The sequence below is a fragment of the Oreochromis aureus genome, linkage group 19 (assembly GCF_013358895.1).
Source record: "Oreochromis aureus strain Israel breed Guangdong linkage group 19, ZZ_aureus, whole genome shotgun sequence".
Lineage (NCBI taxonomy): Eukaryota > Metazoa > Chordata > Actinopteri > Cichliformes > Cichlidae > Oreochromis > Oreochromis aureus.
The window spans coordinates 20259265-20274015 of NC_052960.1; the positions used below are offsets into that span (position 1 = coordinate 20259265).

The 14751-nt window shown below is 42.5% G+C and overlaps 3 protein-coding genes across 4 annotated transcripts; 1 reads left to right on the top strand and 2 right to left on the bottom strand.

The window, feature by feature from the left end:
* Positions 1–94: 94 nt before the first annotated feature.
* On the bottom strand, positions 95–6263 carry aldh6a1 (aldehyde dehydrogenase 6 family, member A1). Its single transcript, XM_031759634.2, has 12 exons — positions 6100–6263; positions 5583–5627; positions 5423–5497; positions 4995–5156; positions 4485–4563; positions 3431–3733; positions 3054–3175; positions 2529–2718; positions 1848–2029; positions 1574–1753; positions 558–656; positions 95–460 (listed from the first exon to the last, which is right to left on the bottom strand). Exons 1-12 carry the CDS (start codon positions 6136–6138, stop codon positions 356–358), a joined length of 1581 nt encoding a protein of 526 aa, XP_031615494.2. The 5' UTR covers positions 6139–6263; the 3' UTR covers positions 95–355.
* A 166-nt stretch (positions 6264–6429) lies between these two features.
* Positions 6430–9004, top strand: gstz1 (glutathione S-transferase zeta 1). Of its 2 annotated transcripts, none has more exons than XM_031759622.2 (9): positions 6430–6602; positions 6919–6970; positions 7056–7123; positions 7292–7372; positions 7585–7710; positions 7843–7918; positions 8332–8384; positions 8468–8517; positions 8827–9004. In XM_031759622.2, the coding sequence occupies exons 1-9, from the start codon at positions 6573–6575 to the stop codon at positions 8951–8953; spliced, it is 663 nt and encodes a 220-aa protein (XP_031615482.1). In that variant the 5' UTR covers positions 6430–6572; the 3' UTR covers positions 8954–9004. The 2 variants fall into 2 exon arrangements, with proteins under 2 accessions (XP_031615482.1, XP_031615483.1); XM_031759623.2 differs by lacking the exon at positions 6430–6602 and adding an exon at positions 6637–6843.
* A 104-nt stretch (positions 9005–9108) lies between these two features.
* zgc:163014 (uncharacterized protein LOC100038766 homolog) lies at positions 9109–13027 on the bottom strand. The gene is made up of 13 exons (XM_031759635.2): positions 12850–13027; positions 12582–12752; positions 12409–12514; positions 11731–11868; positions 11518–11640; positions 11252–11429; positions 11045–11173; positions 10724–10911; positions 10403–10599; positions 10234–10325; positions 10093–10147; positions 9778–9875; positions 9109–9628 (listed from the first exon to the last, which is right to left on the bottom strand). The coding sequence occupies exons 1-13, from the start codon at positions 12909–12911 to the stop codon at positions 9399–9401; spliced, it is 1767 nt and encodes a 588-aa protein (XP_031615495.2). The 5' UTR covers positions 12912–13027; the 3' UTR covers positions 9109–9398.
* Between the last annotated feature and the right edge of the window lie 1724 nt (positions 13028–14751).

Sequence of the window (14751 nt, forward strand, 5' to 3'; positions counted from 1 at the left end):
GGGAGGAGAGAGGTTTAAGATAGCATAATCAAAAGCAACCGGTGTGGCTCTAAGCAGCTTTCATTTCTGTGGACACACAAACACAGCAAGTGTATAAGAGTTTCAGCAGGTGCTGTATTTCAGGAAATGACATCGACCCAATAATGATACAGAACTTTTGGATTGCCTTAGTGCTGTCCCCTCGCACAATAGCCACATATACATATCTAATATAAAGTCTTTTAATCTGGGGATTATTTATTTATAACTTGTATTTATGAGCTATTCACAGGTGACATATGAATCTGTTTTTGCAAGTGGAGCGTTTGACGTCTCCTGGTTTACAAGAGTAATCAGCAGCGACTGAATGGAGCATTTAGCGTCCCATGGTGGGCATGGTAACGGCAGGACTTTTTAACGTGGCATCTTCAGCTTTCCATTGTGCGGTGACGGTTTTGATCTGCGTGTAGAACTGGATGCCCTGAAGAGCAAAAATAAAAGCATTTACATCAAATTAAGACGGCTGCAGCTGTGTTTTTACCCTCACAGGCCCACGACAGGATCCGTTTGTCACTCACTTGCTTTCCGTAGAAGTTCATGTCCCCTCTGAAGGATCCCCTCGATCCGGTGAAGGAGAACATTGGCAGCGGCACCGGGATTGGAACATTCACTCCCACCTGCAGAAAACAAGCATTGTCCCTTTCATTTCCATAAGTGTAAGGTTTGTAAAACAATTCCCTCAGGTCCTAAATTGCTAGGGACGAGCGAGACGCAGCTGATGAGAGATGCGGTACGTGCGTGCTGTTTACAAAGCAAGCTTACACGATCGCACCAAACAGAGATAAACCTGTGGCTTTTATTTGATGTGTGAAAACAAAGCGTGCTCTTACGAAAAAGGGAGGAAAACAAAAAACATAAAAATAAAGTTTTGTTGCGAAAACACCAAGAGGCATGGCATGGTTGGTTTAGAGTGATTTAAACAACGGGAATAGGTTTGCATACTTGGGCCTTTTGGCAAAGGTGCATGGGAGAAAAGAAAAAAAAAAAAACCAACAAAAAAACAAAAGTAGATGTTTGTTGCATGGAGGTTTGGAGACGAGTACGGCACATGGCCTGCACAACATTCCCCGACATGTGAACAGCAAACACAGGGCATAACTAGGCTCCACAGGCAAACAAACAGGATGGCCATGTTTTTACTTAACTGTTAAACACGAACCTAGAAATCCCTTTTGAGATTTAATTTTAACAATCCTCGCCACCAACGCCCCTCTTCCCCTGAATACTACCTGGAAAAGTTTCGATGCATCCCTATTTTTATTTAACAGAAGCATATTTGCTGTTGCTATTTGGGACTTTCTTGGGTGTGGATGTGGAGGGGAAAAAGGGGTTGCTCAAGGTGTGCATTTTGGGTAGGGAGCAAATATGGGTATGCTCGACATGGAAAATAATTGTTTTTTTGTTTAATGTGTGAAGGCTTTCAAACAAATATGATGTTCTCTCCGCTTGAGATGGTGCATAGAAACGACAGAGCGACGTGAATGTCTCCTTTCTCCCTGAACGAGCTGCGCATTTGGAAGCAGCGGCCACTCACCTGGCCCACATCCACCTCATGAGTATATTTGCGTGCGGTGGCACCGTTTGTGGTGAAGATGGCTGTACCGTTGCCATAGGGGTTCTTGTTAACTAAACTGATGGCGTCCTCCAGGGAGTCTGCCTCCAGAACGACCAGCACGGGCCCAAAGATCTCCTCGGTGTAGCACTTCATCTGAGGCTGGAAGAGCGCACAACGGAGCACTTTCACCGATTGCAGACATCTTTGTAATAATACTCACATGCAAATACTTTTAACACATGAAGCCTCATACTGTGACGTTGCTGAGGATGGTAGGTCCCACAAAGTTGCCATTCTCGTAACCTTTGACCTTAATTTTTCGGCCATCCAGTAGCAGCTTTGCTCCCTCGTCCACGCCGCTCTGGATCAGACTGCAGACTCTGTTCCTGGCTTGGGGAGAGATTAGAGGCCCCAGATCTGCACCAGGCTGGTCTCCTAGCAGGGCCCCAAAAAACAAACAGCTATAAGGTTACACGTTCTGTCACTTGACGGATGTGAACAAACTAAGGGCACTGACATTTCGCTGGCCACAAACTCACAAAAGCCAGGACAAGGGGCACTTTGAGGCACTCCCTCTAAAATGGATTCTTGCGGGTTTCCTGTGTATTGTACAAATTAAACTTCATATCGCTGTAAACACACAGACTCATTCTACATTTTACTTCACATCAACTTCTTTTCTCAAAGGATTTGATCCTCTAGACCGCCATTTAGGCCCGAGCCGCAGATCTGGCCACAAATTTGCAGCATGGCTGACTCAACAAGCCCAGCTGACTCCCAATGTGAAGTTACAACAGGCCATAAGGCGAGAGGTGAGGTTAGGGCGGCGTGGGTGGCCCCGAGATGAATAAAACCAAAACGGACCTTGGGGGAAAACAGGCTCAGGAGAACAGGAGAGGCCGAGGTGAAGGGCGGGGGCGATGGGGCGTGGTACCTGCATTCACGCGCAGAGCTTTGGCACGTTCCACCAGCTCCGGCAGCCAGCTACGCGCCTCGCCCACCAGTATGGCTGTGGACAGAGCCATGCAGCGTTGTCCCGCTGCCCCGAACGCTGCGCCCACAAGCTGGTTCAGAGTGTTCTCCTTGTTGGCATCGGGCATCACCACACCATGGTTCTTGGCTCCCTGCAGTACACAAGAAGTGGTTAGCCCTTTGCCGTTTGATCTCCACATTACAGCAACCGGTTAGTCACAAGCAGGGACATAAAAATCAGGGAATTAGATTAGAAACAAACGACCTACAAATTTCACATTGCAAACTTGGTCCACATTTCAGTCCACGTGAGGTGATGGAACATTTCCAGTTCGCAATCTAGGCCTTTTTAAATGTGATGCACAGCTGCACCATGCACATGCACTCCTCAGTACCATTGAACAACACAAACACATGAAACTGTTGGCCAATGCTGCCACCTTCTGGATGTTTAAAGCACATGTCAGGCATTAAAACTGTTGCTCACCATGTTGGACTGCACCCTTTTGCCATTTTTAGAGCCCCTCTCATAAATATACTCCCCTGCTTGATTTGAGCCAACAAAACTGATTGCCTTGATGGCCGGATGGTCACAGATGAAGTTCACAGCTGTAAGAGGAAGACAGTTACAGAGATGACTTAAGTAATGACACGTGATTACGGTTTAGGATTTAGAACAAATGTAGATATGCTCATTGTTACACGCATCGTTTTTCTGCCAAGATAACTAAATTTTCTATCTGAATGATGGATTTAAAAAAAAAAGAAAAAAAAAGGATTTATTGGCGGTAATTTGAGGCTCTAATCTTATTTGTCAAACATCTTTACATCTTACTATAACATTGCACAGCCACCAGCTCTTACCGTCGTGTTGGCCGTGGATGATGTTGAGCGTTCCATCTGGAGCGCCGGCATCCTGCAGCATCTTAGCCAGCAGCATGGCGCATGTGGGCACACGCTCCGAGGGCTTCAGCAGGTACGTGTTGCCACATACCACGCCCATAGGGAACATCCACAGGGGGATCATGGCCGGGAAGTTGAAGGGGGCAATGCCAGCACACACCCCAAGGGGAAGGCGATAGGTGTAAGTGTCCATGTCTTTGGTGATGGAGGGCAGGGTTTCCCCGAGCATCAGGGAGGTGATGCTGCAGGCGTGTTCTACCACCTCTGCATAGAAAGAAGTATGAACCGTAGTATGGTCAAGTTTTGCAATTAAAGGATGACTGGCATCTTTTTATTTCATTTCACGAGATTTTGTTCAACATCCCTGGTAGTAATTGGTTATTTAAAGATGTGCACGGGCACGACATTTAAACAAACTGCATGTGTGTCAGCTGCTACACCAGGATAAAGTTAGCAAAGGTAGATATTGTGATCTGCATTTTTAAAATGATGATTCAAGTATGAAGTAAAGATGAAATATTTTCATTATAATGACAACTCCAGCTGTCACAGATACATTATTTTTATTCCAAGCCAATTTATACAACTACATCAATAGAGATATATACATTTTTTACAATTTTTTTTAAATGAACCGGGCATATAAAGATGATCTAAGACATCATCTCCATGAAAGAAATAACAGACATAACAAACCACATCAAATCACTGAATTTGAACAAATAATTTTTTCCGGAGCAACTTTGTTAGTTCACATATTACTAAAAACTCATGTCCTTACTGTCCCAGGCCAATTGTTGCATGTTATTTACTATCATAAAGGGCCTAAAAATATCTAAATTGAACCTTCCAAAGAATCAGTCATGAAATAAACCACCCTCTGTATACAAGATAAAACAGATCAACAGATTCCTGTAAAAGAGTTAAGAGCCTACACAAAATGCAAATATTTAACCACTTGTTGCTCAATGACAAAAAGGACATGTGCACATGTGTGTGTGTCAGACACACTTACGCAATCCTCTGAACACATCTCCCTCTGCATCTGCAAGGGTCTTCCCCTGCTCCACTGTGATGGCCTTGGCAAGTTCTTTCTGAAACGCAAGAGGACGCTTGTATGAATTCTCTGTATCAGCTACATAGCCTAAAGTCAAGTTTCACTAAGAAATGCAAACAACAGCTCTGAACTACTGTAGAAGGACTAACATGCTGTCTGTCCATCTGTTCATTCATCCGTTGGAGTGGGCCTGGATACGAGCTGTCATATGGTGAGAGGTGGGGTGCACTCTGAACAAGTCATTAGCCTATTGCAGGGCTAACACAGAGACATAGCCAGTCCAAAATCTCCAGTTAACCTAACGCGCATGTGTTTGAACTTTGGGAGGAAGCCAGAGTACCCAGAGAGAACAGGGAGACGCAAGAACCTCTCTCTGTGAGGCAACAGTGAGTCCACTCTCTTGTTTGATTCATTAATTAAACAAGGCTGCACGTGTTTTTACTTTCAGAGCACCTTACAGTGACTTACAATATTGTCCTTGATAAGCTGCTGATAGCGCAGAAAAACCTGCTGTCGAGCCAAGATGGAGGTCTCAGACCAGGAGCGAAAGGCTCTGGAGCATGAGTCTACAGCAGCCAGCATCTCCTCTTGGGTGGCTTTGGGCACGCGGGTGATCACCTCGTTGGTAGCCTGTGAAAGTGGAAAAAAGTAATGATCATTACTAAGCTGGATTTTTTTTTTAAACACTAAAAATAATTGCTAATTTATACTGTGACTCTGCTCATTCAATAATGCCAAATCTGAATCTAAATGATGACGTGGGATGCCCATCTACACAAACCAGTCTGGACCAGTATGTCCAGGTTAAGCAACTCCATACTGTACAAGCACAGTATGGTGAGGCATCAGTATACATTCACCTCAACTAATAATGGATGTTGCCAAGAAATACTTACAGGATTGTGAATATCCAGCCATTCCGAGGACTTGGATTCAACAAACTTCCCATCAATAAACAGTTTGGTGGTGGGCTGTGAGGAAAGATATCAGCATTTACTCGCAGGGTTGATTATCTCTGAAATATATTACCAGATTAATAGTTACACATAAACTCACCACAGAGGAGGAGGAGTAGCACAGTCGGCTGACTCTAAATGGAACCTGTGAAAGCGGCACAGCAGGGAGTCAAGTCGCTAAATGTAGCAAATACTGCAGTATTTAACCATCCAAGAAGTACAATGTGCTGTTTGATTTGCACATTTTGTCAACCAGCTGCAGCCTGTTGGCCGATTAGATTAATGTGCAACTACTGAGTGTGGAGTTGTGAAAATGGGGACAAAGTCAAGCTGAGTGAAGCGGACTGAAAGAAGGATTGCGGTCCGGGCTGCAGGTGCACGGTTAGACTTCTTTGCGCTTAAATACACCTGCAGCTTAACACGAGTAGAAAAACTTTCTTCATGTTATAAATCAGCTCTTCAAGGCATAAAATTATTATTATTACTTTTAAATCCTCTTAAGATTTCTGAACTGAGGAAAAACGTTATTCCTCCTCTGTAAAGGAACCCTCGCACATAACTTCTGCAGGACAGTGTCAACAATCAGAGCTGACCACACGCTGCCACTTGCACTTTACCTTGGTCCTGAACGCTGATCTCAGAGCTGTTGACGCCATTCTGGGATATCATGTGCTAGGCCGAACTGATTTGACCCACTGTGCAGGCAGGTAGCACGGTGGCCAGCAGAAGACAGCATTCAGCTTTCTACCTCACAGATGTGAATCACCTGTGGGCGGGCTGCGGGGAAATCTGAGGCTTCCTATAGGCTCCAAATTCGCCCTCTCACTAATAACGCAGCGTGATTGGGCTCTCGAGATTGCCTTCTGTCCAATCACGACTCCAGCTCTTGGATTAAACCCGCCCTAGCTACTGAATTCCATCAACTATTGGCTAATTAAACCAGTCAGTTCTCCTGTCAGGAAGTGTGTACCAGCTGAGCTGTATCCACACGCAGTTTTGAACAAAGTGGGACTTTGCTATAAAGTGTGTGATCTTTAATCGATCAGATGCCCTTATCCTAAAGATTAAAGTGTTATCGCAGCCAGCGACCATGCGCTTGTCGTTAGCTTGCCTCGCTAAGGTACTGTCAGACCACTGTTACTGTTCGCTGGGTGTTATGTGTGCATCAGCTGCTTAATTTGAACCATATGAAGCCCAAATGGTGCTTAGTCATGGACCAAAGAGTAGGTAGGAGGGAGTTTAGGGGACACATCCTATTGGCTGCCCAAAGTGGATGAGATTTTTTTGTAGAAAACGTACTTGCAGTAACTGATCCAGTTTAGTCGAGGGAAATCTACAGAAGTATGGCAACTCAGACTAAGGTGAACCCACTGCATAAAACCACAAAGCAAAACTTTGTTTCCAAACTGACTTAACATTTTCTGTTTTCTGTTCAGCCCATACTTCACGGATACTTCAGAAGCTCCTGCTCCTGGAGGGTTCGCATTGGTAAGTCATCCCCTGGGATTGTTCAGCTAAGCTTTGGTGTAACTTTTTTTTAATCACTAAGATAATGAACTTGTTTGTGCACCAGCTTTTGCTCTAAAAGGTGTTGAATATGACCAGCTTCCAGTCAATCTGATCAAAGATGGAGGGCAGCAGGTACAGTGTGCAGACAAACATCACAGTTTCTACATGATTGCTTGAATAAATCATGCTGAAACATTATGAAATTTCTGAACATGGTGCTGTCTTAAACGAACAATAAAACCATGCATTTCTTTTTTTAAGTCATGTGTTAGTCTGACAATGGTTCTCTCTGTGCCAAAGCTTACAGAGGAGTACAAAGCACTAAACCCCATGCAACAAGTGCCTGCAGTGGAAATTGATGGCATCACTCTCTCTCAGTCGGTGAGTCTGCTTTCATAACACCGTCACATTATCTTATTACATTTACTGAATATTTTGGTAATACTGGTAACAGTTCTAGTAAAAACCTGACTTGGTACCCCCTTTTTCTAACCTTTAAGCATTTGCAGGTAGTTACTTTGTAATTTCAAATAAAATACCTTTAGTCACAGACTGTATTAAAAAGCGTTACCAAAATTCTTTTGTTTATGTAGCTGGCAGTGATCCAGTACATCGATGAGACCAGACCAGGACCCCATCTTCTTCCAGCAGACCCAAAGGCGCGTGCCCAGGTTAGGATGATAAGTGACCTCATTGCCTCGGGTATACAGCCCCTGCAGGTAAGCAGAACACAGTCCATAACGCCATCAGTTCAAATCTCTACTCTGATTCACAAAAATCCATGCTTGCAATGCCACAGTCAACCTGCAAGACCAGTAACTTTATCTTTTTTAAATTCCTGGGTTTCTCAGAATTTGTATGTAATCCAGAAAATGGGAGCGGAGAAGATGCAGTGGTCTCAGCACTTCATCAATCGTGGTTTTCAAGGTAAGCGGAAGCCTGTCATCTAGACCTCTATACTTTGTTTTAATTTTAAATGCGGAGAACTGCACTCTGAAAACACTTGCTCTGTTTTACACAGCAGATGATGAACACTCTGAGTTGCCTCTATAAGTGCACATTTTTGCTGTCATTACAAAGCGTGACTCATCAGCTTAACCATCCTGCTTTGCTGTAATGTCGCAAGCCGGAGGCTTTTAAAACTGATGATGATAATTAAATCAACAGTGATCCATTCCTGCAAACTTAACACAGAAGTACAAACTGCTAACATTTCTTTTCTTCTAATATTTACATTTCCAAACTTTCCAAAGTGATAATCTAGTTCTGCCCGACACCTGAACATAATGTGATAAAAAAAATGCCAATGTGGTTTACATGCATGCGTTATTATCCCCCAGCTCTCGAGCCAATTCTGAAGCAAACAGCAGGGAAATACTGTGTAGGTGATGAGGTAAGAACATGAATATATCACAGGATAACATCTGGGCAACTTCCAGCACAAAGATTATTTCTTACTTTCTGCTTCTCTTTTAGATTTCCATGGCAGACATCTGTCTGGTCCCACAGGTCTACAACGCAGAGAGGTATGCTATGAGACATTTCATAAAAACTGCAATAGAAGTGCTACTTTAATAGAGACGGGCTTTCCACAAAATCCAATTTACATATTTTCCCTCTGGCGTGCAGTGCTGTTTCTCTGTCTAGTGTGTTTTGTGCGAGCTGACCAGCATTTAAGATAGTGGCTATAAAAACATCTGCCTTCTTTTAAATATAATGGAACCAGATGAAACTAGTTTTGTACCACTCAATAGCACCAAATAATACAAAACATGATATAACCTCAAAACAGCCTGTACAGGGAAGCATCACCACTATGCTTTTAATGTCTACAGGTTCAAAGTGGATATGGGGAAGTATCCAACCATCAAACGGTTAAATGAAGCTTTACTTGAGATTGAAGCTTTCCAAGTGAGCCACCCATCACGCCAACCAGATACACCTGATGATCTGCGTGCTTAGTACGAAGCCACTGAGAAGTGGTTTGTGTTAAATAAAATGACTGAAAAGCGACTCTGTTCCAGCGCAGTTACTTTAAATAACAAGAAAGTTTCAAGTAAAAAAAAATATTTATTAGTATTTTAGCATGAAATTGAACTATGACTTTAATTTGCCTTCAAAATCATACGGATACGTGGAGAAGAGGTATGGGACAATAATGTGTAAAACAAAACGCTCAGATTTGCTATGCAAAGTGGAAAACCTCTCGTCTCAGTTTGCAACACATTGCCTGATGGTGATTTTCGAAGATTCACACAATAAAGTAAAAGAATCACACAGAAGACACATAAATACATAATCAATGCAACAAAACACAAAGCAGAAGAATTAGTCTTCCAGACAAAACGCTCTTCTCATGTCAGATCACATCACGGGCCATGGTGGCTAAAAACTGTCCAATTTGGACTCATTTGTCAAAAGGAATCTCCACGGTGCATTTGATTGTGTCATCGTAAAAGGAACCAGAGCAGTCCGACCCACCAAACACCAGCAATGCACACTGGAGTTTAACATTTTCACCCTGTCCATGTGTCCCAGTGTCTCTTAGGATGGCGCTGCCCAAAAGCATCATGCTGTGTCCAGCACGAGGCCTGGAGCAAAGCAGGGGAGACGCCAGTGAAGTCCACATATTCATATCTGGGGGAGAAAAGAAATGAAGCTTGATTAAAAAGCAGTTGATTTCATCAATATTGATGCTTAGTGCAAAATAACAACACTGGACTGAACCTGAACACAAACACCATATTTTTTTAAATCCAATAACACTGAAAAAACAAAACACTCACCTGTATTAAAGATGTGAACATCCTGCAGGGCTCCGATTGCACTGCACCCTCCACTGACTAAAATCCTGTTGTCTGAAACTGGGAGTGCTGCATGAAACCTGTCAATTTATATATAAAGAGGTTTTATCTGTATCATTATTATGGCCATTCTTAAATATGAATTATGTTCAGCTAAAAGAAAAGAATAATCTCACTAGGATGAATTTTGTGTTAAACAACATTAAAATTGCACTTCCCTCTTTCTGGGATGCCCAAGGATACTACAACCAGATGGCTACATGGATGACATTTATCAAGGTTGATTAGTTTACTCACCCTCGAGGCAGCGGTGGCATGTTCCCACTCTTCACAGCTGTGTACTCCATGAATCCTTCACTCAGTAGGGAAAACGTAAGCATCAGTGCAATCCTGGACACTCAGTTTCCATCTAAGGCGGTCAGTGAATCTTTATCTTACCCAGATCTAACACGTGGAGGTCGTTAAAGTAAGCAGCGGTCTTGCGTCCACCGAATATGATCAACTTCTGAGACAGAAGCGTAGCCGTGTGCCTGTTAAAAAGCGTGAAATTAGCATTCCTGAGAATTAAGAAAGCACTTAGGGTACAATAAATTTACTGAAGACTGACCCAAACCGAGGCAGAGGTCTGTCCCCTTCCACAATGGGCTGGTACCAGAGTCCAAACTCTGGATTGAAGATGTATAGAGCATTACTGCAGGATTTATCCCCTGAGGAAAGGCTTGACTGAACTCCTCCAAAGACAAAAAGCTCTTTTTTGTAAAAGGCTGCAGAGTGATACGCTAAATTTGGAACGCTGCCTTTTGCCTTAAGGATGGGAAATATCCCCAAATACAGCAATGAAAAAAAACAAAAAACAAATAGCCTATTTCACATACACGTACATGCTTTTAAAGAATGTGAAAACGCAGCATGTTAACAACAAACCCACATTGACAAGCTTCCACTTCCAGGTCAGAGTATTAAGGATGTACAGCTCCGTGTAGCGCCGACCCTCCCTCAGGCCACCGTAAACAAAGACTGCTTTAGAGTCTGGGTCATAGGTTGCAGTGTGTCCTCGGGCACATGGTGGTTCAGGTCCAGAAGCAGAGGAGTTCAGCGGGAACCAGAAGTCACCGTCTGAAAAGAGGTCAGGTAACGATTAAGTACAAATGCTTCCTCCACCGGTGCCACACAGCAGTGAGATGCTTTATAGATACAGGGAGCTAATATACATATATGGCCAGATGTATATTCAGCAAAGTCCACTGACCCAACTCGAGCTTCCACAGGGAGTCCTTGCAGTAGTTTTGTTCTGAAGTCTCCCCTCCGATGAGGATGGCAGTATCAGGGTCACTCAGACACATGGTGTGGCACCAACGCTTTGACGGACATGCTGAAACTAATTAGAAATCTTTGTAAAAGCCACTTCTGTGCAATCCTGTGTAATCCCAATATTTTTTTCCTTTTTGCCTCTGACCTCCTCTGTTCTCGCTCTTTATGAGCACAGTCATTTCTTCTTGACTGTTTATCCTGGATGACCTCATCTTCTTAGGGGTCGAAGCTTGGTCTACATCCTCTGAGAGACTGTCCACGTCCTCAGAGCTCCACCTCAGCTGGCCTCTCCTACTAATGACTGTACGTCTGGGTGTCTTTTCCTTCCAGCCACACAGAGCACACAGCAGACCCGCATCAGTTACTGCCCTCACATGCAGACACTAACATACACCTAAGGATAACACTCACTGTAGGCCACACTGGAGGTTTATTCCCCACAGCGGAGTCACTGGTGTCGACTTTATTGACTTGGATCTCAGCAAAGCACACGCTGTCGCTCCTGTCGCTCAGGTGTGAGGTCTCAGAAGTCACCTGTAAGGATTTGTATTAACTGAACAATCATGACGCTCGAAAACCAAAGCATGCATTCCCACTGAACTATTACGACCCCGTTTATCTCACCGTTTCACTTTCAGCTTCTTGGGTGTGTAATGTGGTGGAATGATCGGTCACACCGTGCCCTTCGGGGAACAAGCATTTCCTTTGAACCAAAGGGGTACTGCTGAAGACGCTGGAGTTGTCCTGTGGCTGGTCACAAGTCTTTGCAAGAAATAAACAAGTGAAATGCCACTATGCAATATCAGCTACAAACTGCTTTTTTTGTTTTAAATCCCACATATAGGCATGATGCCTAACACAATGATGTAAAGAAAGCAGGGAGTGTAATGGAACTAGCACAAAGAAATTAATATTAAATGAAGATATAGGCCATGAAGCTATTTATAGCTGGGTGAAAATGGTGGAAAGCAATTCTGTTTTTCAAGAGTTATTTATATTTTCACACAAAAGTAGAAAAAAAAGGAATCAGCGTAAGATATTACGTTAAACTTCACCTTCCTTTTAGGCTTATTGTATCTACTCAGCACGGGAGTTGGATTGATTGCATTCAGATAAGCTATATTTGTCCTTTGCATGCTATAACCTGTAGCTTGAACAGTTTGTGTGTTTTAAAGTGAGGCTATATGTAAATTCCCCACTGCATTTAACCATTAGTAAAATAACCCACACTTTCCCCACACAAACATGAGCTCTACGTGAGTTTTTTCGGATCTGGTCGCGCTAAATACTTGTGTTTTGTACCTCTCCAGAGACTGTGAGTAAAATCTTGCCATAAACTCCCCTCCTGCCCCTCTCTGCAGCCACTTTGACCATCTCAGGGCTCCAGTCACCTTCCCAAGTCAGACACCTGAGCACAAAGAGATCTCAGCAAACTCTAGTTTACAAATTCACAACCTTGCGGCTACTTCACGTACCTAAATTGAGAGGACAGAATCCCAATTTTCTGAGCTGGTACTTCTGCACTGACCAGAACCTCGACTGAAATTGTGGCCTCACTGCATTCCCACTGTCCCAGACCGAAGATGACCAGCTGCTTAGGAAGAGGCAGCGGGAGATGGACTTGAAAGCACCTCCGGTTAGATTTGCTGTGAAGAGTGAGTCCAAGTAATGATTCTTCGCGTTCTTAATAATCGTTCAACATGTTTGTTTTTTTTATTATTATTTACTTATCAAACGACTTACCTAATAAACTGGCGGGGGGCGTCACGCAAAGACCAAAGGACATAAAAATTGAGTCTCCCCATATTGTTTTACGGATCCAATACGTTTTGAGAGCAGCAAACATCGGCGGTACTTAGATCTCCAGTGCTAACCTCTGATTGGCCGAGAGGAGCTCGAGGCCGTGGTGAACACGCACAGGTGAGAGGTCAAAGTAATTAAGGAATAGGCCTTGTGGTGGATCAGCTGGTTGGACTCCAGATGACTCACTGCCTTTCTATATGTCTTTGGATAAAGGGAAGTCAAGTGTATGACTGGACAACTATCCATGCGCTTAGTAAATTCAAGATCTTTGTCTCGTAACAAAAATAAAAATAAAATAGTTACAATTTAAACTCTAAACACCAAATATCTGCAATCAGTATTTATTATGGATCTGTACAGGCTGACTGAATAGACTTTCAAAGTCATTTCAATGTTTTATAGACACAATTGATTGGCATGATCAAATTTCGTCAGTCATATTTGCTTCACGTATTGTTGGTGCACTAATAGCAATATCAGATGAGAGTTTTAGCTTCTCTCTAAAGTAGGTGAGTGTGGGGCCACTTAGGTACGAGGTCCATCCAGGAAATGTGGCTTGTGGCTACCATCTCTACTACTACACTACATGTTAGCGCTTATAGTTTTGGAGAAAGAAAATTATATATGGTACAAAGAAACTTCTGAGTGTATTAGACTTGTGTTTCAGCCATCTAGAAAATGGCTGGTATCTGAAATTTTCAAACAACGAATGAACTTTTATTAAAAAGACTAATCGTGCACTGTGATCTTAAAGGGATGGACATGGTCAGGAAAAATATTCAGGTAGGCTGTGGTGTTTAAATGACGTGCACTTGGTACTAAGGGGGCCCAAAATGTGCCAAAAAATCTTGTCAGGGCTCTGTGGTTTTAATGTAGTGTGGTTGTGTCATATTACTTTGTTATTATTCTGTCCACCCACAGGAGCAACATTTCATACAAGAGGCGACAATGCTAAAAACAGCTTTTATTATAGTTCATCTCCCCTTGCAGTCTGAAATCATGCACTCTGATTCTTACTTTATGAGACCCAAGCTGATGTAGTGTTTGTAATAACAAGAGTAAATCGATATATTTATCTTCATCTTTATTCTGATTGTTTATATCACAAGAAATTAAATGATAAAAACAAAGAAGAAATCAAATGACAAACTAAACGGGTGTAGGTTGATGCTACAGCTTATATAACACCTGCTCCTGACACCAGACCAAAAAATGACCGCATAAGGAAAATTAGATCCCGAACCTCTGATTTACATACAGAACCAAGACAAACCATGAAAAAGAAAGAAAAGGAGCATTTATCACAGTACTGAATAATTATGTTAGTCCAATTTTTTAAGCAGTTTGAGTGTGCTGCAAATTTTTATTTAGTCAGTACAGTTCCAAAGGTCACCCCTCGAAACAGAAACTCAATGACTCTTCACATTTGTGCTAACCTTGGGTTTCTCAAAATAATATAATTTCATCTTCATTTGTATTTATTATCCCTGTTTTTTAAACAGCTTTTGGATGCCAACTAGGATTCGACCATCATATGCTTGTAGATAATGTTTATTATGTTAGAATCTAGTAAATCTTTATATTTCCGTGAAGTTAATTGAATAAATAATGAATTTGATGATATTGAGCTTTCCATAAATTCTGATAATTTGCTTTTTCTTTAAAAAAAAAAAAAAAAAAAAAAAAATCCAGTAAAGCCCAAGTAAGACTAGCTGCGTTTTAAGATTGTGAGGGGCCTTAAGGGAGAACTGAAAATAAAACCTGGTTTCATCAGCACCTCTGTGCAACTATTACATCAATCCCCTAATGTCACAATTTAATGGAAACACAAGGGGCCACCCT